We start from the raw sequence: 27,739 nt of genomic DNA, 5'->3' as shown, positions 1-27,739 counted from the left end.
CAGGCCTAAATATGAAAATGTAAATAAATAATTTAGGGGAAAAAGTATATTTTCCCATGTCCCCAACTATTAAAAGGAAGGCAAAATTGCATTTCTTCTTACATATTCTCTGCAAAATCCCTGTAGCTCATGCAGGCAAGAGGATGAGACAGTCCTGGGGGGGGGGGCCTGAGAGCTTGGATGTGGGTGCCTGGACTCAAATCCCAAGGTCACTTGGCAAAGACATGAACAACAGGTTACAGGCAGGCCTGAGAGTGACGGGGAATCCAACGGTAAAGCGTCCTCACCGCGGCCTCCTGGGGCACCACGTCCCAGTGCCCCGAACTTGTGATCATGTTGCATAACGAGACAAGGGGAATGAAGGTCGCAGATAGAATCACAGTTGTCAATCAGCTGACCCTAAAATAAAATTTCCTGGTTTATCTTGGTGGGCCCCATGTCATCACAAGGGTCCTCAAGGGACAGCCGAGAGAGGCAGAAGAGGCAGAGGCAGAGACAGACGGATGGTGCTGGCTTTGAGGATGGGGAGGGGTCTACTAGCCAAGGAACGTGGGCGGCCGCTAGAAACCGGCAAAGAGAAAGAAAACTTCCTCCCTCTGGGCCCTCGAAAGGAACACAACCCTGCGATGACACCTTGATTTTACCCTGGTGTTTTGGACTTCTGATCTCCAGACTGCAAGACAATTAACGTGTGTTGTTTTAAGCTACTAGGGTTGTGGTGATTTGTTAGAGCAGCCACAGGAAACCAACGTAGTAGTCTTATTGATACTGCTGCATGTCTACAGATACCAGTTTCCCTCCTTGCCTCAGTGTCCCTAATATGGCTATTTCTCCCGTGCCACTCACACTCACTTAAATGACTCCTGCCGGCTGCCGTAGGCCTCCCCTGGCAGCACCAGGCGCAGCAGGCCGAGCGACCCTCCCTGCTCCCCGGCTCTGCTGAATACTTGACACCTGCTACTTGGGAACCAAACACTGAGACTCGAAGGGCCTGGGAGGTGCGTGTGAAAGGACCAGGCCGTCCTCGGGAAAGGCCAGCGTGGGACACGGTGGTCAGTAAAAGCAAATCATACCCACAACGCCCCTGAGTGTGCGTCTTTACAATTTATTGACCTGGTTTCCCACCAGGACCGCCGTCAAAGCATCGCTCAGCCGTGGCAGGGAGACACACTGCTGCCCAGGTCCCAGAGCTTCTCCTGAAGGGCATCAGCTACAGGAACCTTATCCCAGCTCCAAACTGGACGCCATCACATATCCTTAAAACAAAAAAGGGAGAAATCAGATCCCGCGCGCCCTGCCATTTTCCTCGGCAGCAGCCCGCCCGCCTCCCGCCTTCCTGCCTGCCTTGCCCTGGCGGCCCCGCCGCCTCCTGTGCAGGTGCAGAACCAGCCTTTGGAGACGGGCAAAGGGAAGAAATGGAGCCACAAACACTCCCCTCCTCACCTCCTTTATGTCCCCCAATCCCAACAGGGAGGACAGAGAGGCAGGGGAGTGGGAAGGACAGGAGGACAGAGGAGGGCAGGGGAGGGGCTGGGGGCAGGCAGGTGGGCAGAACTCAAGGCCGGCCCAGACCCCAGAGGGTGCGGGGGCTCAGGAAGATGGCAGCACCGCGGCCACCAGAGATTGGGCCTAACCACCTCTCAGACCTGCTCCTGACCCAGGACGGCTGCAAAGAGGTCACATCGGTCACAACACCTGTCATGAGCTGACACTGCAGGTGGGATTCCATGCGCTGGTGATTACCCGCTGACAGAACACTTTTGGATGAGCAACAGACTCCAGTCACACAGCTGAGAAGCGACAGGGCAGGACTCTAGACCCAGGCTCAGGAGCACTCACAGGCCTTGCTCTTTCTGACACGTCGCTGCCTCGGCCCTGAGGAGGCACAGCTGTGGGGCAGCCTGTCGTCGAGACGGCACACATGCACTGTGGCCCTCGGGCTCACTGCCCACCTAGAGCCCGTGCTTGGGGGCAAGACCAATGCTGCATATTTGGGACAAAGTGAGCCTAACCTAGGGACCTAAACTTCCCAGGGAAAATGACATTCAGAATCCTAAACAACTGCCAGTCAGTGCGTTGTGGAACGCAGCATTTTTGCAAGCTGTGGGCAATTTCTAGAAGAGACCAGCCAAAAAAATTAGCTCCTCACTCAGAAGAGAATGGACATTTCTACCGTTGTAAAATCCATGCCTTCACCTGACGTGAGGATTCGAAGTGTATGAAAACTGGCAGGAAGTTTTCCTTTCTCAGCCTGACTCTGAGCAAGGAAACAAAATATCTGATCCACGAAGAGATTCAAGACACATAATTATTAACGTTCCACTGACCTTCCAGGGATACCAGTGCCCGTCGGGCAACTGCAGCAGCGGGTGTGACCTAACCAGAAGCAATATCTGCACCCCTCTGTGATCCACAGTGATGGCATAAACCACCCCAACGTCCTTAAAAGGCAAGAATCCAAACCAAAACCTGACTGCATGTGTACTGCTTAGTGGTGTCCAAATCTAAACAGTTTATTTTCATATTTTACATCATCAGCTCTGTAAAAGTGATCTATGCCTACATGCACTACTTGTCTGAAAATAAGCTATGAGCTAAAAAATAAGTTAAGCTGTTGGCTTACGAAATTCAGAAAACAAGTAGGCATCCCTATTCACTCTAGCTACAAACATTAAACAACTTTACAATCACAGGTTTATATTCAAAGACCATATAAACACGTCACAGAAAAAAATACCCACTACAAACATTCACAGCAGCATTGCAAAGTTACACAAGGCCAGCCTCAAGTACCCACCTTCTGTTGTGTGTCCACTGGGCTAGGTCTAGGCCCACGAGTGTCCCCCGTCTCTCTCCCTCCCACCCCTCACTGTGTTGGTACAGCCCCCCGGTGGTCTCCCACCTGCCTCTGACCCCGCACTGCCAGCGTCAGCATGAGGGTGTTTGGGAAGGTCACACTGACGGCACCCCTACCGCCCTGCCCCTGTCTTCTGCGAGTCCACAGCTGTCCGGGAAGATTCCACTCAGGTATCAGCTCCTCAGGAGGCCCTCTCAACTCCCTCCTCAGCCCAGACGATCTGCTTTCCTGTCTTTCCCTGCTACCAGCCGTGAGCTGCTCTCCCAAGCGAGCCTGCTTGACCCGTCCCTGGGCCTCCCGAGACTGCACTTGCTAAGACGCCAAGTGACAGAATGCGGTTAGAGCCCAGAGAAAACAGCGCCATAAATCACCTCCAATGTAAAATTTAGCAAACAGTTCAAAACTGTTACCATTTTTGTAAAGGTCTGAATTCCTAATTACAGTGTCCCGTGATAACCACGGGGGGATATCTCGGGATGATTTCTACATACATAATCCCTACCCTGCCTGTTGCCTGATTTTAGAAACAAAGATTAATTCTGACAACATCACTCAAACTTCACAAAATTCCAACTTTGATGATAACACTCCAAACAAAGCCACACACTGAGTGAAAGTGACTTCTGCACTCAGGGGTGCCAGGCTGCCCCTGTGACAGCGTTCACTGCCCACAGTGAGCATTTGCGGCAACCACGATGGCCAAACAGAGCTGCTGCCCAGCCGGGGGCCAGGGGAGCTCCCTTCTGGTCCGATCTTTAAATAGCGTGTGCACAGCATGCTTCCTCCTTTCACATTTTGAAATTAGTCTCTGGAACATATTTTTCAGATTTAACCAGAAGACAGAGAGGCAAGGCTAAAAGGTAAACGTAACCATTCTCTGGAACAATTCTTTGAGAAAGGGTAGCAGCTCCTAAAAGCAGGGCTGACCCTGCAGAGCACGCTGACACCCAGTGGCCGCAAACAGTACTGCGACGCCGGTGACCGCAGCAGGGGCAGCACAGACAGGGAAGCTGGTGCACCCCAGAGCAGTGGGGAGCCTGTCTGGCTGGAGTCCCAGTCTGCCTCTGACAAGGCCCCAGGAGATCCGGAGGCCCACCACAGTGCCAGAAGTGCGGGCTCAGACAGCCTCATCACACACCGCATTCTGACTCCGTCGGTGCCGGTGCAGAATCGCCGCGGCGCCTCTGGTGCCCCTTCAAGGAGTGCAGTGAGCAGCTGGTTGCCAAGCCAGGGAGACTGACACCCCAGCTGTGGTGGGAGTAGGGCTCCATGCAAAGAAACATGCAAAACTAGCCTCATTCGCTGAAGACCCTAAAGGCGTGGGGGATTTTGGCTAACGGTTACCTAATGCACAACCTTGCTCTAGTAGAAAGGTGCACATTTTTTCACATTTTACTATCTCTGAAATCAAGACACATCGTCCCATTCGTGGCTTGTTACAAACAGCTGGCAGCAGCCACACGGTGGTGATGGGGGGAGGGCAACGCCTTCTACAGGAACTCGGTTCCCTTTGTAAGCAAAGAGCTGGCCACGGGGCGTGTGGCAGCAGTGAGGTGAAGAGCCATTTCCTGACGGCACGCCAGGCAGGGCTCTACGTGCTTTGCGTGCATTTGATTCATTTAGTTTTCAAAACTGCAAAATAGTCACTACCGCTACTGTCCATTCTCAGGACATGAAAATGGAGACCCAGAGAGGTTAAGTAACTCATTCTAGGTCACACAGCCACACACAGTGGCCACGCTGGGACCAAGCTCGGGCAGCTGGGCTCCAGAGAGCACACGTCGTCCGTGTGACTAAGCCCTGTTCAGTGTTTGCTTTGTGCGGAGAACAGGCAAGGTGTGGAGGTGAGCTGGCACCTGGGAAGGCACCGGAAGGCTCTCTCATCACCAGGGAGCCACAGCAGCCTGACAGCCCCCGCCGTGCCCCCAGATGCAGAGTAGGTCTCAATTAGCCGTCCAGGAAGAGTGTCGAGGGCAGATTCTACTGAAGTGACAACCACAAAGGATTTCAATGACAGATCTGGAACTGCACCCAAGTAAGCACGCTCTCCCAAAAGCCTGCCAGTGCGTGATCCTTTAACACGTCCCAGCACCTACGAGGCTGACGGAGAAGGCAGCGGGAGTAAAAATGGCACCGTATTTCCTTAAACGAGGACAAACTACGACAACACGTTTGAAACAGCACCACCCCTTGGTGGCAACATAAGAGTAGACACAAAAATGAAGAGAAAAGATATCGCCCAGAGTACTGAATGTCTAAACATAAAAATAATCAGAGGCAATATAAACACCGTTATGGACCGAATCTTTGTGTCTCCCCAAAATCCATACGTTGAAGTCCTAACCCGTACTGTGATGGCATTTCGGGGAGGGATCTTTGGGAGGCGATTAGGGTTAAAGGAAGTCATGAGTGTGGGCCCTCATGGTGGCATTAGAGCCCTCCTAAGAGGAGACACTGGCGGGCATGCTTGTCCCCTTCCTCCACCATGTGAGGACACAGTGACAAGGCTGCAAGCCAGGTCACCAGGCACCGAATCTGCTGGCACCTTGATCTTGGACTTCCCAACCTCCAGAACTGTGAGAAAATAAATGTCTGTTGTTTAAGTCACCCAGCCTATGGTGTTTTGTTATGGCAGCCAGAGCTGACTGAGACACACTATAATGACAATACTTCTGAATTTCTTAAATAGAATTTGTTTCCATAATAGTAAATAGCCTTATACCATATTCATCCATGTTATTTGTTTTTAATTTTTATTTTTTTTGTAGAGACAGGGTCTCACAACGTTATCCAGGCTGGTCTTGAGCTCCTGGACTCAAGTGACCCTCCAGCCTTGGCCTCCCAAAATGCTGGGATTACAGGCATGAGCCACCATGCCCAGCCATGCATGTAACATTTAGCAAATCTTTTCTCAATAAAAGAAAGTGGAGGAGGAAGGCCAAGATGGTGGGTCCCTCTGCTCTCAATGTTGAGCCCTCTGCAGCCAGGCACGAAGCCTCGCCTGCTCCAACCAGAAACACTGAACTCCATTTTCGGCATGTAGGACCAACATGCCTTGTCAATTCCTCCAGCCAGACCCTCGAGGGGCACCCACTACCTTGGGCACAGTAAGTGCAAAGCATCTACAGGATGGGGATGGGGATGGGAATATGTCACATTTATTCTCCAAACTGGATGAAGAAAAACCCAATGGAGAAAAAAACATACAGTTTCATTCGTTTTGCTAACTATTCTATTTCTCTTAAAATCCTGAACCTTAAAAGCCATTGATGAAATCAACCGTGTCCAATACAAAATAAGATTACTGGAGAGTGTGACGGAATTGTGGAAGATAATCCCCAGCACGCACCTGTCGCCCCTCTGCACTCCCATGGGGACGCAGTAATTAAGTTCCAGCCGAGCGATGTTGCCAAGCCTGAGGACGATGCCGGCACCGTAGGACCAGCGGATGCACTCAGCCAGCTTGCGAATATGAGCTTTGGGGCCCTCCCCTGAAAAGAGAAAGATGTGTGAGCAGCAGCGTGTGGCTCATCCTTTCACAGTTGTCCTCAGACAGGCCCTGGCTCCCTCCCTTCCTGTGCCCAGGGGTAATTTTTAAAGCTTGGCCTAGATAGTCAAGGAGAATGCATGAAGTGACACTGGGACCCAAATCAAGAGCAAGCTTGGGACCACACTTACTCACTGTCCCAGAATAAGCCAAACCTTCTCAATTCTTTAGGTCTGCTGTATTTTGTTCCCTTTGCCTAGAATGGTTTTTCCCCAACCCATGACCCTCTGGGAAGTCCCATTCCAAGCTCAAGGGCCTTGTCTGGTGTGAAGCTTTGGAGGCACCTTGAGCTAGATACAGCTGCTGGGATTCTCCTCTGGACCTGAGCCCCTTGAGGAAGGCACCCAATCCTACTCAGCTCTGTGGCCCCAACGCCTGGTATATAGTAAGTGCTCAAGAAGTGTTTGTGGAATAAATACTCTGTAAGAACATTTGATGATTATTTTTCTTGCATGCTTCATTCATTCAACCAACAACTTAATTCTGGGCACTATATTAGGTGTTATGGAAATGGGTTTTTTTGTTTTTTTGAGACAGAGTCTCACTCTGTTGCCCGGGCTAGAGTGAGTGCCGTGGCGTCAGCCTAGCTCACAGCAACCTCAAACTCCTGGGCTTAAGCGATCCTACTGCCTCAGCCTCCCGAGTAGCTGGGACTACAGGCATGCGCTACCATGCCCGGCTAATTTTTTTTCTATATATATTTTAGTTGGCCAGATAATTTCTTTCTTTTTTTAGTAGAGATGGGGTCTTGCTCTTGCTCAGGCTGGTCTCGAACTCCTGACCTCAAGCAATCCACCCGCCTCGGCCTCCCAGAGTGCTAGGATTACAGGCGTGAGCCACAGCGCCCAGGCTTGGAAATGTTTTTTAAAGTAAGGCACAGTCTCTAAAATTAAAGACTAGGTAATCTAAAAAGATAGACACCTATTTGTCCACTGGGCTGTTAAACATAAAAACTATTGTACTAAAGTGGTTTCCCTAATGGTGCAAGCTTTACCATAGTTGAGGTTGCAGAGGTTTCCTGCGTTGAGAAAAAAGTGTGTTCGGAAAAGTTCTCCAAAGCCACCCTGGCCTGGCCGGAAGGGTAACGGGGTATACAGGTGCACTCCACCAGCCCAGTATGCCTCTCCACCGAGGTAGTCTCCTAATCCAGGGAGGAAGGCAGAGCAAAAACAAGGTCAACAAATTTAAAATCACATTAACTCTTCACAATTGACAGAAGCGAGATCTGTCCTATGCATGACACCACACAGTGCGCAAGTTTTGTCACTAGTTGTTCCCTTAACGCCTCGTGTTGCTGGCCTGATTTTAAATCATCATTCTTTTTCTCCTGGTTTGTTTTACAATTAGATTTACCTGAGGGGGGTGGGAAGCCAATGTAGTTAAGGAAAGATTAAACTCAGTAATTTATCATAGCTGCAAAATGCTTAGAATAAAAGAAGTGAATCTCATGAAAATTGTTTTATCCACAAATGTAGATTATCAAATCACTTCCACCTGGAGGATGATATGCATTATTTTGCAAAATTTCCAAGGCCACAATATCGAGAGACAAAATGCAGAAAATGTCTCTGTAGTTTCTGGGAACAGTCACACACACCATTAATCAAAAGACACAGAGTGTCCACCACCCGCTGCACAGACAAACAGTGTTCCGGCTCAGTGTCTTGAGAAGAGACTATTTTTTAATGGTTCATGACCGCTTGGATTTAGGTTACTTTTGCTAAAATTCAAGACTATCCACCAAGAGAATGTATTTACATTATTTCTAAAAATGCTCCCATTCATTCCATTTTAACCATATATAGCCATAACATCAAAGCAACAAAAAAAAACCCTCCAACCCTGATGTTTATACTTTGTTGCAAAATACTATTTATAAAGTCTTAGTCCTCTCTAACACAAAATGACAGACCATGGAAAAGAAAAATATTGGATGTCTCCAAGATTAACCTCAAGGAATAAACGGTTGATTCATTTAAAGACTTCAGCAACCCGTCTACTTAACCCCTCTTAATACTGAAGTTCTAAAGGGAACAAGGAATGGACAAATACTAGCAGACAAACTTTGGTTTTGTTTCCCAGAAACTGTCCCCTATCTATTCTTAAATAACTTACTGTATTCTCATCACAAAAGTAATATGTTCACTATAGAAAATTTGATTAACATACAGAAATAGAGAAAAAAAGGAAAATATTTTAATTTCTTCCATTCAGAGATAAACAGTGAACATCATGGTGTTCTTTTTTCCAATGAATTATAACCTATCATGCATAATTAAGTAAATAAAATGTGGCTCACTTATATATGAATATATACAAAGGGTATTTTCAGTCTTGCCTTTTTTTCAATTTTAATATACCATAAGCACTTTCTCCTAATGCTTTATGTTCTTTGAAAATACCATTTTTATGCCTGAATGACAACATAGATGTGCCAAAATTTAATTATCCATTTCTCCTCTATTGTCATAGTGGTTCCTAACTTCTTCATAGTGGACATTAACCCATGACGAGTATCGTTGCACATACACTTGTTTGAACTCTCATTGAAAACACCTAAAGAAAAGTACACACGTGCCAAGTGTACAGCTCAACGGACCTCCACACAAACGCACCTGTGTAAGGAGCACCCAGATGGAGACCAGAACACGACCAGCTCGCAGACCTCGTGCTCCCTTCTGATCACTACCCGCCACCCACACCAAGCGCAGCCACAGACCGGCTTAGCCTGTCTCCAAACTTTAGCCAAATGGCATCACATAGCAGGCATTTCTCTGGGTCTGGCTTTCTTTTTTTTTACACAACATGTTCCTGAGATTCATTCACGCCACCATTCAGCCACAGCTACGATCTGTTCTTCACCACAGTGGGAGACGCCACTAATTGTCAGCACCTCCTATTGTTGAGGGGCATTTGGGTTGCCAGTTCCCAGCGTGGGGCTATCATTCACAGTATTAACAATAACACACACACACACACATATATCTTACAGCTCTCGATACATCAAATTGTTTTCATAAAAAGTTACAGAAATTTGCATCCTTGCCCACAAAATCTTGCCAGTCGCCTCTTTGACAAGGAACATGAGGAATATCATTGTGTTTTACTTTTCAGGCAAGTGGAGAAAGACTTCTAAACCTTCATATAGTCAGCATATCATACTTGCTTATAATAAAAGAAAATAAAACTATCAAAAAATTGTTCCTTTTCTAAAAAAATTACACTCTAATGAAGCACTCTCAAAACAAGTGAAAAGGGATAATCAATACTTGGCACAAAAATTTATGCAGAGTTCAGTCATTGTTTATAATGACATAAAAACGGAAGCAACAAACATATTAAACAATTTAAGAAAATCAGGGTAGAATATTTTATAATGGAATAATATGCAGCCATTTAACTGGCGTTTTTAAAGTTTTAATAACATGTGGAGACACCTCTGACATAATGTCAAGTGTCAGAGAGGGTTCCAGGAATCTCACACACTGCTGGAAGGAGTACATTGAAACAACCTTTCTAGAGAGCAAGATAAAGCCTTAAAAATACTCAAAATCCTTTGATCTAGAAATTCCACATCCAGAACTTTATATTAAAGTAAAACTTATGGAAGAGCACAAAGATTCAGTTAGAAGACTAACACGTTGTTTTATAATAATAAGAAGAAGAACACAGACTAAATGTCCAAAACTTGGGATTTGGTTTAAAAAAATTATACTATAAAAAGTATGGTACAAAATATGCAACTGTTAAAACGATAAGGTATTTATCTTTCTCACTCATTACTGGTGAAAATGCAAAATGGTACAGCCACTTTAGAAGCCCGTCTGGCAGTTTCTTACAAAGGTAAGCATGCTCTTACCATATGATCAAGGCAACTGTGCTCCTTGGTATTTACCCAACTGATCTCAAAACTTGCGTCCACACAAAAACCTGCACACAAATGTTTACAGAAGCTTTATTCAAAATTGCCAAACACTCAACCAAGATGTCCTTCAGGAGGCGAATGGATAAACAAACTATGGTACATCTACACAACGGAATAGTATTCAGCAATAAAAAGAAATGAGCTCTCAAACCCCCCAAAGACATGAAGGGGCCTTAAATGCCATTATTATCTAAAAGGAGATAATTTGAAAATACTACACACTATGTGCTTCCAACTCTACGACATTCAGGAAAAGGCAAAACTATGGAGACAGGAAAAAGACCTGCGGTTGCCAGTAATTTGGTAGGAGGACAAAAGGGGTCACAGGAGGAACACAGGTACTCTGAGGACTCCATGTGCCACCATAACGCTGTGTGCACGACATTATGCATTTGTGAAAGAGAACATAGAACACCAAGAGTAAAACCCTAAGGTAAACGTTGGACTCAAATTAATAATGTATAATACTGTTTCATCACCTGTAACAAATGTACCACCCCAGTACAAGATGCTAACACTAGAGGAAGCTGGGACAGGGAGTGGTGGTGGTGGTATATGGGGACTCTCTACTTTCTGCTCAATTTTTCTATAAACCTAAAACTGTTCTTAAAAATAAAGTCTATTGGCCGGGCGCAGTGGCTCATGCCTGTAATCCTAGCACTCTGGGAGGCCGAGGCGGGTGGATTGCTCGAGGTCAGGAGTTCGAGACCAGCCTGAGCAAGAGCAAGACCCCATCTCTACTAAAAATAGAAAGAAATGATCTGGCCAACTAAAGATATATATAGAAAAAAAATTAGCCGGGCACAGTAGCGCATGCCTGTAGTCCCAGCTACTCGGGAGGCTGAGGCAGTAGGGTCGCTTTAGCCCAGGAGTTTGAGGTTGCTGTGAGCTAGGCTGATGCCATGGCACTCACTCTAGCCCGGGCAACAGAGCGAGACTCTGTCTCAAAGAAAAAAACAAAAACAAACAAACAAACAAAAAATAATAAAGTCTATTGAGTTTGGCCGGGCGTGGTGGCTCACGCCTGTAATCCTAGCACTCTGGGAGGCCGAGGTGGGCGGATCGTTTGAGCTCAGGAGTTCGAGACCAGCCTGAGCAAGAGCGAGACCCCATCTCTACTAAAAATAGAAAGAAATTATATGGACAGCTAAAAATATATATAGAAAAAATTAGCCGGGCATGGTGGTGCGTGCCTGTAGTCCCAGCTACTCGGGAGGCTGAGACAGCAGGATTGCTTGAGCTCAGGAGTTTGAGGTTGCTGTGAGCTAGGCTGACGCCACGGCACTCACTCTAGCCTGGGCAACAGAGAGAGACTCTGTCTCAAAAAAAAAAAAAAAAAAAAAAAAAAAGTCTATTGAGTTTGAGAGCAGCCTGAGCAACAACAAAACCCCGTCTCTACTAAAAATAGAAAAAATTAGCTAGGTGTTGTGGCGTGAGACTGTAGTCCCAGCTACTTGGCAGGCTGAGGTAGGAGGATCACTTGAGTCCAGGAGTTTGAGGCTGCAGTGAGCTATGATCACGCCACCACACCCTAGCCAGCGTGATAGAGTGAGACTCTGTCTCCAAAAAAGTCTTTTAATTAAAATATAATTATAATATGTCAATAAGATAAAATATGCAGCTGTTAAAAATGATAAAGAATTAATTCCCATAAAAATCTACTGTTACATTGTTAGGAAGGGTGGAGGAAGAAATAAGTTAAAAATTAGTAGGAGTAGAAAGGTAGGTACATTTAAAGCCCGAAGGAAATATACAACAAACATTCACACGTGTTCTCTCTGGGTGGTAGGAATGCAGGTTATTTTCATATATTTTTTGCTTACATATATTTTCTCATTTTTCTACAGTTCTGTCAATAAATATTCCATCACTGCTGTCTGGTAAATGCTTTGCTAGGTGCTAATTCCACCTTTCTCAAATATGAGCATCTGCTATTGTTGCAATTTAAACAACTACATGGTTTCCCAACTTAGCCATGACCGCCGTTTAGCCTCGGCACTACTACGGGGAAGGACAGACCTTCGCTCTGCGGCCCGATGCTGTGCATGCTGAATCCACGGACGCTTGTCGGTCCCCCAAGGTAAAACCTGAGACGAAATGGAACGTATCAGAGGAAAGTCACTGGGTGACAAAACTACACGACACACGGAAAGCACAGAAAGCACACACTGCCCACATTTGATACTGGATCATCGGAATCACCTTCAGATGGCAAAACGTTCAAGAAAAGGAAGATGCACACGTACGGTGAATTTCATAAAAATCTAAAACTTCAAGCTAACATCTAAACACCTAAACAGATGCTTCAGACCTTTCGAGATGCAGGTGAGACACGAAGCACAAAGACACTGTAACCCTATGCGGTTCCTCCTCAGACTGGGCCCCCGACAGGCTCAGAGTGCAAAAACGATGTAGTTAAAAAAGCAGGATACAAATTATTTAATAGTATGAGCCCAATATTACAAAAAGAATACTGGAAGGAAATAGATCAAAATAGAATTACCGTTATTTTAAATGCTTTTTGTATTTTCCACAATTATTTTTAATTAGAAAAAAGCAATTTTTAAAAATCAATTCCTCTTGTGTTCCTTAATGGACTGGATCATATAAAATGAAAACCACGAATTAAAAATTACTCAGAAATCCCATCCACGTTCTAAAAAAATGCACAGCACATTAGAACCTGATTTTAGACTGTGATAGTTACTAAAAAGTGAATCAGGATGACAAGAAAAGTGGTGTGCGATCTTTCTGGGAGTCAATGCCCAGCGATGCCCTGGGGCCTCTGGACCACCCAGGATGCCATCTCACTGCCAAGGGCATCCCACCAAGGGCACAGGGCGCTGGTTTTCCTGCCAGATAAAAGCCTGTATGAGTTTATTTGTTTTAACTTTACTATTTGGGATTTCTCACCAAAGTTTTTCTGATTAACCGATTAACAAGTTAATTACAGAAACAAACAGCAGGCTCCATTTAAAAAAAAAAAAAAGAGAAATCTTTTGAAAGAATTCAAATGATCCAGGAAGCACACAAAGAATGAAAAGGTTCTTCATGCCTCAGAGCGTAGGTAAAAAAAGAAAAAAAGAAAAGAATGAAAATGTTCTTCCCAGCCCCGCTCCGTCTGCCCACTGGTTTGGTGGCGACTGCCCGGGCTCTGGGTGCTGCACCTGCCAACACACATGCACACTGGAGTTTCGCTGTGTAATCGGAAGAGGATCAACTCAATGTTCATGTGCAAATTGTTTAACTTATAGACATCTATCTCATTACGTAGTCTTCCTTAACAATGGTTGTGTTAGAATTTATTAATAGTCGTTTCCCTACTGGTGTACTTACACAAGGCAGTTTTAAGTTTTTTGCTATTTATCTACAATGCTATGATGACATCCTTGCATATATACATCTTTGGACACTTATAAAAGTATTTTTGTAAGTTAGATTCATAGAGGTGAAACTATTAGGTGAAGAGTTATAAATTTAAAATTTTGGAAGTTTTATACTTCCAAATGGCCACCTAAAAAGGCTGAACCAGTTTAAGCTAAAACATTTTCACTAATGCAGGGTTGAAGAAAAAGGGCAATGATTAGTATTGCAAAGCAACAAGTACAACTTCACACCCGGCTGGCAAGGGTATAAACTGCTGGAAGGTTTCCAAAAGGCAGGATCCAGCAATAGCAGGAGCCTTACTTTGAGTAAGTAATTCCACATTTAGGAATCTCTTCACAGAAAACACAATTACCAACAAATTATTTAAAAAGTTATTCAGTGTTACTTATAAAAATCACAAAGTAGAAATAACTAAAATATCCAAAAATATGAGGTAGGCTAAAAAGTTATAGTACACGCAAGCAACATTATATGTCATTAAAACATTGTTTATGCAGAATTTCTCATGACTTGGTGAATGATTACACTATAATTTCTTTCAAACTTTTTAAAAACGAGGGAAGACTCATATATGTAAAACATAGTATATTAACAACTTAATATACATATATGTAAATATATATACACATATATATACACAAATATATACAAACACCCAACTACTACAAATAAACTAAAAGGAATTAGGCCCAAATGTTAACTCTGCTTATCACGGAGTAGGATTGAGTTTTTTTTTTTACTTCCTTAAATGTTTCTCTATTTTTATATTTCTGCAATGAGTATGAACTGTATTCTTTCATAACCAAAAGGGAACAACTTTTTAATATAATAAAGTAAATAGCCCCCTGACAAAAAACAAAAAAGTATTAAGTATGAGGTATGTTGGATATTTTGAAATCAGCTTAAACATAAAACCTAAAGTGATATTTGAAATATTGCTCTCCTGAATAAACTTCTATAAAATATCTTGTAAGAAACCAATGAAAAAGATCTGAAGGAAAACATCTGCAAATTACCCATTCGTTCATTATTACTCACCTGTCAGCAATACTGGACGGCTTGTCACCAATGGGCACCAACATTCCACCCCAGAGAGACGCCGAGAAAACCTGTTCGGATATGAACAAACAGCTGTTTCTGTCCAGTGCTCCTCTTGTCCCCATGAGCATCAGCAACCGGAAAACCGGCCACGCGCCGAATGCCTGACAGAGCTATGTCGGGTACCAGGGCCCCAGGAGGAGGACACTGGCCTGTGCAGCTGAAGGTGTCGTATGGACACTCTCCTAAAAGCAACTTCAATTCCAGACACAGACACTGAGGGCGAGCGAGGCACGGCTTCCCTCTGACTCGGGGCAGCTCCGTCGTCTGGGACGAGGTGCAAAGCCCACAGGACAAGCCGCAGCCTGATGAACGAGGGAGCCCTGACTCTGGACAAGCGATTCTGCACCTGCCCAGGCCTCTCGGTCATGGCCTCAAAACGTGGGGACTAAGGGCACACGGCATTTTCCGCTGAAAGAAGGTACAGACTGCAACCCCCCTGCGATACACAATGCAGAGACGCACACTTGCGGCCCCACCCTGGGGGCAAAGCCCTCTGTCTCACAGAGCTCCGTGGCCCAATCTTCACACCACAAAAGCTACTCAACAACATTTTCAACCACTCGAGGCTCTCCTGGCCCCCCTACACTCCACGCTCGCACTGCCCTGCTGTGGCTAAGCGGGCCTCCAGGCTCCCTCTGCCTTGCAAATCCCTACATCTTTCAAAGCTGCTCAGATGCTTCTTTTTTAGAAGCTTCGCTAGGAAGGATTACAGATAAAAACCGGAACAGCGAGTGGGAGAGCTTGTACCCAGGGACACCCCCCCCATGGTGACAGCCAGGGGCTTGCTCCGAACCTGTGCCTGAACTCCCTGGCCCAGAGCTGCCCACTTGCCCCATTTGTGCAGATGGAGACCCACACTGGTCCTGCCTCCTCACCCCCAGAACCCACCTCTCCTGAGGGCCTGGCTCCCGCCTTCCCCAGCATACAGAGGTGGCAGTGAGGCCAGCCCGCCCCTGGGTCTGCCTCCAGATGCAGCCCTGCAACTGCATGCCGCCGGGCCATCGCCTCCCCCGCAGCACACCCGAGCCTCTGCCCACTCGCCCTAGTCCTCTGCTCCTCAGAAGCGATTCGTCATTTCTGTCTTCAACCCTCTCCTCCCATTCTCTCTCTTTTTAAAAATAAGCTTGTAATTTTGGAATAGCTGTAGACCCACAGAAGTACCGAAGGTGGCAAAGAGGTTCCCAATGCCCTCTCCCGGCGGCCCCTGGCGCTCACACCTTCTGGCACCGCTGCTCAACGGAGGCTGGGTCCAGCCCGCGACTGCTGAGCTCTAGACCCCATCCGGACACCGCAGTTCTCCACTCAGGTCCTTCCCTCCTCCGGGGTCAACCAGGACCCCACGCAGCATTCAGCCACTCTCTCTTGCACCCTAATCCTCACACTGGGGTTACCTATGAAAAGTTATCAGAATCAAACTAGAGCCGGCTGTGTTAAAAACCCGACAGACAGAGCCAGGGAAGGCCACGAAGGCAGGGTTCTCACGCACAAACGCCTGATACCAACAACTATCCAAAGGTCTGCAAAACCCACATCCCTGCACAAAGGCCACTGCCAACTTACACAAAAACACTTCTGTGAGGACACGTGCCCAGCAACTGCCTGTCCAACCTTGCACTGGTGCTACCCTTATTATTTATTTATTAATTTATTTTTGAGACAGAGTCTCGCTCTGTTGCCCGGGCTACAGTGCTGTGTCAAACTCCTGAGCTTAAGCAATCCTTCTGCTTCAGCCTCCCGAGTAGCTGGGACTACAGGGATGTGCCACCATGCCCTGCTAACTTTTTTCTATATATATTTTTAGCTGTCCAGATCATTTCTTTCTATTTTTTTTAGTAGAGACGGGGTCTCCCCTTTGAGGAGAAAACTCACAGAACAATTGTCCCCCCTTTGTTTTCTTTGACTAAACACCTGTGGCCTAACTGGTCACCTCCAAGAGTTTGTTTCACAGCCTTGAAGAGCCCTAAGCGGATGACAGGGGTGTGAGCTCCCCGCTCCAGCTCTCTGCCCCAGTTCCTGCCAAAACCAGATTCCAAGGACTTCGACACAGTCAACCTCACAAAGAAAAAAAATTAAAAAGCACACACAACAGTTTCACAGCTACTTCTGTTACCAGTCTGCAACAAAGAGGAAAAAATCATTTTTACCCCCTAAAAACTCAAAATAGCTTTTCCTCAGCCGCCCAGCACTTCCACTTCATTTGTGTGCTGTGGCCACTCCCTCCTTCCCCCCCCCCTCTTTTTCTCAGAAAAGTAAATATACTTTTTATCCTAATCTCGTGTGAGAAATTTCTCTGCACCTGCGCCATGAGCTCCGTGTGAGTCCGCACCCTTCCATCCTGAGTAGCTGGGACTATGGGCGTCTCTCCTAGAGACCGGGTCTCCCTATGTTGCTCAGGCTGGTCTCGAACTCCTGACCTCAAGAGATCCTCCCGCCTCAGCCTCCCAAAGTGCTAGGATTACAGGCATGTGCCACCACGGGCCCTTGATTCTTATAGCCAAGAATAATTACCTTAAAACAATCCTGTAGTCCTCCTAATTTTTCCTTTAAAACTGTCTTCCTGGCCGGGCGCGGTGGCTCACGCCTGTAATCCTAGCACTCTGGGAGGCCGAGGCGGGTAGATCGCTCAAGGTCAGGAGTTCGAGACCAGCCTGAGCAAGAGCGAGACCCCGTCTCTACTAAAAATAGAAAGAAATTATCTGGCCAACTAACATATATATAGAAAAAAATTAGCCGGGCATGGTGGCACATGCCTGTAGTCCCAGCTACTCGGGAGGCTGAGGCAGTAGGATTGCTTAAGCCCAGGAGTTTGAGGTTGCTGTGAGCGAGGCTGATGCCACGGCACTCACTCTAGCCAGGGCAACAAAGCGACACTCTGTCTCAAAAAAAAAAAAACTGTCTTCCTTTACCTCCCTGCGTATACATGTAGTTCACTGCGGTGCCCATGTTCCCAGTGCAACGCCTGTTCTTGAGTAAACATAACGATGTAACACTGTTACATCCCCTCCTCCGTCACCTGGGCTGGCACCCAGCACTACAGACAGCTGGTGAGCCTCTCCTGCCCCCTGCTCAGCCTCCTCTCTCCACCCTCCCCACCTCGCCCACTGCTTCCCCTCCACCCCCTTGCTGTGAACCCCCTATCTGCCGACACCCACTGCCCTAGAGCTCGGCCCTGAGACTACGTCTCCCCTGCTGGTGCTTGGGAGGCCCCGGCCCAACGCCACCTTCGGGCTGAGACTGCGCCCATTTGGAATGCGGCCTGGCCATCCCTGAACGCCAGACTCACACTTAACTGCCCATTTGACACTTCCCAATGACCTGTCCAAACCCAGCACTCTACGGTACCCCCACCCTGCTCCTTCTCAGGGAGCCCATCTCGGAGAATGGCAACTCCGTTTTCCAGAGGCTCTGGCTCCAACTTCTCAGCCCTCTCTGTGTGCTCTGTCCACTGCTAGCCCACAGCACCTGGCTCTCCCCACCTCCCTGCTCTCCTGCTCGCACCCCTACCCCCTAAGCTCCTCTCCCCACGGCAGCTGGCATCATCCCATCAGACCTCTTCTCACAAGGCTCCAGGCTGGGCGCAAGAATCCTTGCCCCAGCCCCCCTGTAGGCCCTCCCTGTCCAGCCCTACCCCTGCCCTCTCCACCACTGCTCCGCACCCTGCTCCTGCCCCAGCGCCCTGTGGCTAGTTCTCTCACTCTGGGGCTCTGCTCTGAGGCTGCCTTGTCAGAGCCTTCTCTGACCATCCTAAATGAAACAGCACCCTCTACTGTTCACTGTCCACCCCTTTATTCTGCTGTATTTTTCTTAACACTTACCACTGTCTCCTAAATCATATACAAATACATCAGCTTGGGAAAGAGAGCAAGGTGGGCCTCAGGAGTCACAGCACAGACAGCACTGCGGCCACAGGGCTGGGGCCTCCTCTACCGGAATGGCAGATGGGGAGACCACAGAGAATCAGGTGCAAGCCATGCCCACGAGGCAGAAAGGACCCGAGACGGAGAAGGTGAAGAGTGCAAGGAGAATCCAGCAATGATGGAATCAAGGAAACCAAGAAAGAGAAAATGAGAAAAACAAGGGAGAAGAGAACAGCGTCAAGTGCCGTGAAAGGGACCGGAATGAGCTCACTGCACCGGGCAATAGGGAGCAGCAGAATGGCAGGGGCAGGCGAAGGCAGGGGCCAGGTTCAAAATGCAATGAATCAAGACTTGAACGGGGCGGGCGCGGTGGCTCACGCCTGTAATCCTAGCACTCTGGGAGGCCGAGGTGGGCGGATCGTTTGAGCTCAGGAGTTCGAGACCAGCCTGAGCAAGAGTGAGACCCCACCTCTACTAAAAATAGAAAGAAATTATATGGACAGCTAAAAATATATATAGAAAAAATTAGCCGGGCATGGTGGTGCATGCCTGTAGTCCCAGCTACTCGGGAGGCTGAGACAGGAGGATTGCTTGAGCTCAGGAGTTTGAGGTTGCTGTGAGCTAGGCTGACGCCACGGCACTCACTCTAGCCTGGGCAACAGAGTGAGACTCTGTCTCAAAAAAAAAAAAAAAAGACTTGAACGGGAGCAGCAATACATTACTTTTAAGTAAGCTGCCTAGAAACAGTTGCATGTCCATTTCTGTAATACTCACTCCGGTCTCCCAGGTTTTAGGGCAGAAAAGGGCCCAGGCAGCAGGGGTCGGACAGGAGAGCTGTCCCAGCCACCCTGGCCCTGGGAACACTTGAGAAATAAGCCAGGTGTCCTTCTAGCCTGGGGCTGGGCTGGCTGGATCAGAATCTGGTCACCCACTCCTCATTCCTGAGGGAATCAGGAGGAAGTAGCCAAACTGGACTAAAGACTAAAAAAACATTTCTAAACGTACCCACAGCCCTGCAGCTCCAGCAAACTGAGGTGAAGCTCAGAACCTCCATGGAAGCAACGTGTCCAGGGAAGGGAGACTCGCCCCCTCCTTGAGCCCTGTCCCCTCAGCACCCTGAGATGGTAATCAGGAGGGGCTCTCCCATGGCCCTATGCTGATGAACAGATGACTTTTTACGGAAATAATTATCATTTCTTCCCAGAGCGTCTTCAATTCTGGCTAAATTTAAAGGATTCAGCACTGAAGCTTACAGCATTACTACTCGGGCTTCCGCTTAAGTGCTTCAGAAACTCAGATTTTCGGGTAAGATTCCAAACAACGAGGGAGGCCGATGCTCAGATACTCACTGAATCGAGTATGAATTGTTTATTCAGCTGAAGCTCAAAATCCTCTTTGAGGAAGCTCACATCCCCACCGGTGTAGCCCGCCAGCTCCTGTGGGAAGAGATTCCTCAGGTCAGAGGGAGCAAACAGACTTATCGCAGGCGTTACTAAGTCATGGGGCGGGGTGGTTGCTGCCATTTGTTTTTTAAAAGACAACAGAACACGCTGTCTCCTAGAAGCCATATCTAGTTGTTGCACATGGTAACGGGGACTGACGGAGACAGAGACTGTTGCTGAGGAGGAAGTCATTCCTGTCACACGAGGGAAAACACGGGCTACCCCAGTTCCATCACACAGCTCACAATGGGCGATACAGCTTGTTAGCTTAATCAGGGTTTGGAAAAAACACTAGCCAGCCTTTCACAATTCGGGACATTTTGCATAAAAATTTGGTTTCTAGTTGCTCTTCTGAAACTGAAGATCAGGCACCCCGGGCTTCTGCCCTGCACCAGGAAAACTGAACCGCTGGCCACAGCGAGGGCAGTGCTCGGGGGAGGGACCTCCAGGTTCATGACAGCCCGGGCGCCCCCAACTGTCTCCTGCGGTGGGGTCAGCCCCTCCCTGTTGTCAGTCTTACAGCAGAAAACTGGGTCTCTGCACTCCCACCTCCAACAAAAGAGGGAAAGCGAAAGACTCACTAAAAGCATGAAAGACGCACTTCCAAGCCATCAGAGGAGCACCTTTCTTTAAGGCAGGGACGACATCCCCCAGGCCTGCCCCGCTGCTATCACCCAACTTGCCCCTGCAAGTGACAAGTGACAATCTCTGCCTTCAGGTGCCCTCTCACTGATAACCAAGGAAACCACTCACACCAGACCACAACTCTCCTCCTGGCCTATAACGGGCCACCATCAAAGATGCCACAAGCTACCCCCACCCTGGGTTCTGTGACAGCACAAGCCTGAACCCCAGGGAGCAGGGGCAATTCCAGAGCTGGGAGCCCAGACTGCGGAGCTGACGGTCCTCACCAGCAATTCCAGAATGATTCCCACAATGAAAGGACCAAGTTTAACATCCCAAATGAGAACGCTCTGCATGACTCCCCACCTCTGTCTATTGTGGGAAGCTTGCCTGCCCCTCGCCCTGCAGAGGTTACAGGGGAAGAACGCTACCTGGGTAACTTTCAGCAAAGCACCTCTTCTTGGCAAGATGGAAGAATTCCGAGAATCGATGACCATGGCATGCTGAAAGGAACGTGAACAGAGGGGTTTTCACTTCAAACAGTTCTATAAAGTCACAATGAACAGGCACGGAGCGCTGACTGTATGCTGGGCCTGTGCTAAGCACTTCACAACTATTAGATCATTTCACCTTCACAAAACCCCTCGGAGCAGGTAGTATGATTACCGCTGTTGTACACACGCGGACGTTGAGGTACCAAGAGCGAGACTGAGCATCACTCCAATAAACAATCCCCACTCGTCACCAGGGAGTTTACAACCCGTCACTGGGTTCGTTCTCTCACGGGGCCCGACATCCTGGCCTAAGTCAACTCAGCCAGTTCTCTAATTATTTTTGAAAGCTAAAATTCCAGTCAGCTCTCAAACACAGCTTTTCCCATTACCACTGACGTGACATGCGGCAGTACACGACGAAAGCTCGCGGACAGCCAGGGGCCACTGTTTCCGCCACCCGCTCCCCGGGACACTTCTCAGTCAGCAACGGTGCTGGCCCAGACTGTTTTCCCAATAAATAGCATGGTTCTACCAACAAAATTATTTACGCAGACAGGAAAAGTCGTTACCGACAGAGATGATTTAAGCGAATGTCCACTTTCTTTTCGAACAGCAAAGGACGCTGTCCTCGAGAGGCAGCCCAGCTCTCGCCACACGCCTTCCCACTTGACGGTGTGGCTGGTCTTCCATATGGGAAACTGCAAACGCACACGAGGAAATGAGACATCTTTCTGTACCGTACATACTCGGGGAAACTGCTGCAAATCGTTTTTTGGAATGAGGAATCACCAAATAATTAACAAAATACCTAAAATAAAAATTGTTATTTATTTACTTATTTTTAGTTATTTCTACCTCCAACGCTGATGGAAAAAACATTTTCATAAATGATGGGAGGGAGGGAGAAGGGAAGAAGGGAACAGGGGGAGGAAGGACAAAGGAAGAAAGGGAGAAGGCTCTGAACTGAGTGAAAGGAAAGAATCTCACAGAGGCAGGACTGTGGTCCAGGGCAGTGCACAGGGCCACTGCTCTGAAAGCTGCAGGCCACTCTGTCACCAACGGGGGCGTCTCTTGTCCCTCTCTTTGTCAAAGATAAGACACCTAGGATAAGACACCGGTCCACCGGTCCACCTAGGATAAGACACCGGTCCACCAACCCCTGTCTGAAGCCAGGCCTGGTGAGCCACGTGACTCACTTCAGCCCGCAGAAAAGAACCAGGACACAAAGTTACACGAGAGTTAAGAGCAGAGTATCCTTCCTGCGGCCAGAGGCCTGAACCAAGTGAACTCTGGGGTCCAAGCAAGTGGGACCTGCCTCTCAGTGGGACACACTATCCTGTCTCAGCGAGGACAGCTCGTCTTAGATGTCCATCTCAGTGAAATGGCCACGTTCTTTTTGAAAGGTGAGCGATGCTGTGGTGGGAGGTGTGACAGTGATTTATTTAACTCTCACAAGGAAGCCAGGTCACGCCATACTCCCCAGAGGGCGTCCCACACTGGGCACTCCCTTGGCCCTCAGGCCTGCAAGAGAGCTCAAGGCCACCATGAGTAGGTGGGACATGGTCACAGCACCAGAATACCCCACCCGACATCAGGGTGACAACCTCAGGGTACCTATCCCAGCATTATTACTTACAGAGCACCCACAAGGCACCGAGCCAGGCGATGGGGAACCAGCAGACGGTACAGCAGGGGCAGCCTTGCTCACCTGCCATGTCTGAACCTAGGGCCACCTGGGATTAAGGTACTTTCTCAGGTGCCAGGAGGCAGCTGACAGGTAGGGCAGAGGGTCTGTGTGCTCCTTGCTTCCCACGTGCCGTCTTTGGGAATCAATAAAAAAGGCACTTTGTTTCTACCCAAGCCCACAAAGGGAACGAAGGAAATGCTACTTACACTGTACTCGGCTGATATGCCTCTGTCCGTCTCCCGCAGTGAGCTCCAAGGGAACTGCCCAGTAACTTTATACAAGTTTACAGAGAAACTAGGAGACAAGGGATAGAGCTTTAAAAGCTAAAACAGTGATTAGAACTTGTACACATTCAAATCAACAGATTTAAAACGACATTTGTGGGGTTCAGCTTCAAGAAGGGGCAGCTGATTCTGTAAGTTTTTCACAAACAAGGCATCTAACAAGGTGTCTATTCTAACTTTGAAATCAGGGCAGTGTACTCAAGGATCTGTTTGGCTTCCTACTTTCTTTCGAAGTTTCCAGGCTGCGGTTTGAAGAAGGACAGGCCATATGAAGTTTCTTTTGTTCCATAGGAAAACTGAAAAGTCACCTTTTCTGCACGACCTAGGAGATTGGGGAGTTTGAGGCCAAGTACCTAGGAGGGAAAAAAAATAGCCGTGGTTTAAATGGGAAGAATAACAACTTTGGATAAAGATTGTGCTAGCCAAGAGACTTTTGTAAAAACAGAACAAAAATGTAGACCACAGATCCGATCTTTCATTTGTAACTGCTTTACTCTTTAAAACGTGCCTGTGCCGAAAGCACACATCCCACATACAAACCCGAATGCTGTGACACACAAGCTACACTGGCCACCCGTGAAGCTCAAGGACATGAACTCTACACATTTGGAGTTTAAAGGAATTTGAACAAGAGACCATTAATATGAACACTCCCCAAATCATTCCTAATTACGGACATTAACATTGTTATTGAACAATTCAAACACATGATCATCAATTTTAGGGAGATTAAAGAGAAACCACAAATAACAGATTAAGATACATGGAATGACAAAGTTTTGAAAACTATCATCAGGTTTTAGAACGCAGACATAGGTTAAAGGCTCATAATTCAAAGTTCCGATATAAAAAAGAAAAAACTTATACCATACCATGCTGCCTTCATTGTTCCCAACCATGGTGTTATAACTGCCTGTCAATCTCCTTAATTCAGTTACTTCAAAGGTAACATCTAATCCATTTGGAAGTGCATCATCACCTAAGTAAAAAAAAATATTAAACATTAAGACAGCTAGAATATCATTTTATTTTAGGTCCCATTGCTAATAAACACAAAAAGCAATCTTATGGATAAGAAGGTTCCTTTTATTTTATAATCTCCTTTGAAAAACATACCATCTATTTTAAAGTTCAAGAACACTCTGACACAAAATCAAAATATCATCAACCTCTGCACCAAAAATTGTGTCTCTAGTTTCTGTGGCAGAATGTATCAAAAAACAGCCAACTTTTGCCAAAAGGAGATGATGCCAATCAGCAGTATTTGCTTAAGCGAGCAGTATTTGCTAAAGGAATTTGTTCTCCTGCTGGGACACTAAGTTGAGAGACTTGCCCAGTATCACACAGCAAATAAGAAAATGAGCAAAAACTAAAAGAGAAATCTGATTCCCTCCTCTTTCTAGAGCGCACATGGAGATGGGTCTGCCAAGGGCACGGCCGCTGGGCTGGGCCATGGTGAGGGATGCCCGGTGCCCACCTCCAGGATCCTTCTCAGAGCCCCGGCGTAGTCCAGGGGTCTGGAGGACAGCATTTCACAGTTTACCAATCCTGCCTCAGCCTGATGTGAAACTCCAGGCCCTTCCCTGAGACTGCTAAACAGAAGTCTCATCTGTTTGTTTAACCTTCAGTTGCCACTTATATCTGGCCACACAACAGCTTTTCTGTGTCCTGGAGGACGGAGGGGCAGAGAATCGTAAGGATACAATACAGTAGATACCTTGGCACGTATCAATCAAAACATCCACTTGTCTAAAGATTCCCAGACGAAGCAATTTTTCACGGGCTTCATGAGATTTCCGCATTACCTGTAAGAGGGCAAAAAAGAGAGAGTGTATTCTTCTAAGATAGAGAAAGACAAAGGGTGGCTACGTGACCAGGCTAACAGTTAACATCTGGCACTAAGTGGCTGATCACCAAGATGAGAGCACTACCAAGACCAGCTGCCTGAAAGAATGCAGACGCACTACAGGGCCGACAAAAAACCCGGCTCAACAGCACAAAATTGCATATACAAAGAAGAAAGATACACACACCCATACCACATAGCCTAGCATGTTTTTCTGGAAGGGATCACATCACCATTAGTTGTAAACACTGGTTACATTTGGTGGCAGGGAGAAGAGAAAGAGAGCGTGTGAGTGCGTGTGTGCACGTGTGTGTGCACACGCATGGCCCTTTTTGTGCTGTTTCAATTTTCTAACCATTTCTAATCATCCTTCAGCAAATTTTCTCTCCCTCTTCAACGTCAACAGCAGTCCTTTCTGATGTCAGGAGTCCATTCTTGTGGGAAGGGCAAGTAGAAGAAAGGTAAGGCAGGCAAGGGACTCAGGAAGCAGAGGAGGAAAGGACTTAGTGTGATAAGAAAAGTTCAGATACCATCCTGCAGGTAAAAGGGAGTTACTGTAGAATTTTCAGCAGAACAGAGACAGGATCAAACTCCCTCGAGAGAAGGAACTCATCACGTGGATGAACAATTCTGCTCAGAAGGGGGTTCTGCAGACTAGGGGAACGTGAGGGACTCTGGCAGCAGCCCCGGTAGCTGAGGCGTTTGAGGGGAGGACAGACCCCGAGACGTTTCACAGGCAGGAAACAGAGGACGCTGCCACTGATTAGATGGAACACATGAGAAGGAGCGGAGGCTGTGAACACTTGCAGCTCTGGGCTCAGCACCCGGCTAGAAGTTGGTGCCCTCAGAGAAATCAGGGACAGAAATGGAAAGACAGGCAGGGCAGGTGGGTGGAGTTGGAGAGGCTGTGGCAATTCCGTGAGGAAATGCTTGGTAGGCAGTTGCATATTCAGGGCGAATGCTTGACAGAGAGGAACTGGCTACACACGGCTTGGGGAGCCCTCAACTCTGTAGCTGAAACCAGGGATGTGGATGAGACTGCCCAGGGAGTGGGAGACCAGCCAGCAGACTGACCCTCGGGGAAAAGCAGCACTTAGGATGGTCACAGGGAAAAGCAGCAGACAATGGAGCCTTATAATGACTGTGATGAGACGTGGAAAGACACCCAGGAGAGTGGTCACCAAAATTCACGGAAGGTAAAACATCAAGGAAGAGGAAAGATGGAAACACATTCAGAAGGGAAATAACAAAGCAGGAAAAATATATTCAACACAAACAATAAAATGATCATTTCTTTGCAAAGAACTCTTATAAATTAACAAAAGCCTAACAGGCCAAGGGAAAACAGAGGACACCAAAAAGTAATTCACAAGAGATAGGAATGACCAAAAAACAGAAAAATGCTTCCTCTCATTCATAAAGAAACGCAAATTAAAACAATGACACAGTATTTTTTACCTAACAGGACGGCAAGAATTTAAAAAGTGTGGTAACACCCACTGTGGGGAAACACACCTCTCACACACTGCTGTGAGGCTGTGGACCGGCGCAGTCTCTTTGGAGAGCAATATGGCAGCATCAGTGACAATTATAAACACGTCCTCCTTGACCTCGTAAGCCCACTTCTAGGAATTTATCCTATGGGGCCAGGTGCCGTGGCGTAGTCCCAACTACGTGGGAGACTGAGGCAGGGGGATTGTTTGGGGCCAGGAGTTTGAAGCTGCAGCACACCATGACCGTGTCCGTGAATAGCCACTGCACTACAGTCTGGGCAACACAGCGAGATGCCCTCTCTATATTTTAAAAAAAGGAATTTACCCTACGGCGACACTGTCATACATACACAAAGACACACTTAACATGTTCAATGCAGCTTTGTTGCTAAGAGTGAAACACTCATTAATTTATTAGGTCATGAAATATGGAATATACAATTTCAAATCAAAAGTGTAGTTTATCTCAAATAAGAAGCAGTACTATTAATCAAAATATGCACCTAAACTATCAACACAATTTTGTCATCTTTTTTCTTTTCCTTTTTTTTTTTTCTCAGAAGGAAAGAAGAGTTTATTAATTTGCCAACACACGAGGAGGTTGGCAGACTCCCATCTCAAAGTACCGATGTCCTGCTTCTGCGCAGAAGTACAGAGCTTTCAAAGGTTCTGATTCATCCCATCTTCACTAAGAGGATCTCTTGATCTCGGCCCGGGGACAATGTCCTTAAGCCATCTCCTGTGGCACAAAGAACAAAGGACACTCTCCTGCCCCTCCTGACCATTGGCCTGAGGCAGGGATATAGGTTTTAGTTCCCAAAAAGGGTGAGGGGATTTTGAAGAGACAGAAAACATTTTTACCCTTTTTCAGGCCATTTTCTGTTACATATTCCCCACTGTCAATTTTACCCTGCCATACCTAGGGGAGGAGGGCTGCAGTCATCAAGCTACTTTCTGCTGAGTTGGGCGATATTTCAGATGGAAGGCACAGATACTCAGGTAAAAACGGCATAAGCAATAACTACAACCGTGAGGACTGACAAGGTGAAATGGACTGTCTTGCACACAATGTCTGACACAGGGCTGGGTTAGCAAACAATGGTTGTGCCATCTTCACAGTAGCTTGTTTATGCCAGCAGCAAAGAAGCCGGGAGAGCGAATGGTGATGAAATTGCAAAAGGCATTTTCCACAGCT

The 27,739-nt window shown here is 47.1% G+C and overlaps 1 protein-coding gene across 1 annotated transcript in view; it reads right to left on the bottom strand.

The window, feature by feature from the left end:
* Positions 1 to 1,088: 1,088 nt before the first annotated feature.
* The window catches only part of SAMM50 (SAMM50 sorting and assembly machinery component), a 36,524-nt gene continuing 9,873 nt past the window's right edge, over positions 1,089 to 27,739 (bottom strand). The window contains exons 4-15 of the mRNA XM_069489439.1: positions 24,923 to 25,010; positions 24,078 to 24,184; positions 23,428 to 23,558; positions 23,128 to 23,215; positions 21,804 to 21,932; positions 21,172 to 21,243; positions 20,024 to 20,110; positions 14,755 to 14,825; positions 12,349 to 12,416; positions 7,399 to 7,545; positions 6,207 to 6,348; positions 1,089 to 1,256 (exon numbers count right to left, since the gene is read on the bottom strand). Coding sequence (XP_069345540.1) covers positions 1,211 to 1,256; positions 6,207 to 6,348; positions 7,399 to 7,545; positions 12,349 to 12,416; positions 14,755 to 14,825; positions 20,024 to 20,110; positions 21,172 to 21,243; positions 21,804 to 21,932; positions 23,128 to 23,215; positions 23,428 to 23,558; positions 24,078 to 24,184; positions 24,923 to 25,010 — 1,176 coding nt within the window. The 3' untranslated portion in view covers positions 1,089 to 1,210. The remainder of the gene's footprint in view (positions 1,257 to 6,206; positions 6,349 to 7,398; positions 7,546 to 12,348; positions 12,417 to 14,754; positions 14,826 to 20,023; positions 20,111 to 21,171; positions 21,244 to 21,803; positions 21,933 to 23,127; positions 23,216 to 23,427; positions 23,559 to 24,077; positions 24,185 to 24,922; positions 25,011 to 27,739) is intronic.

This window comes from Eulemur rufifrons, chromosome 16, assembly GCF_041146395.1.
Source record: "Eulemur rufifrons isolate Redbay chromosome 16, OSU_ERuf_1, whole genome shotgun sequence".
NCBI lineage: Eukaryota > Metazoa > Chordata > Mammalia > Primates > Lemuridae > Eulemur > Eulemur rufifrons.
Note: the sequence above shows the minus strand (reverse complement) of the source record. Positions and strands in the feature narration are given on the sequence as shown.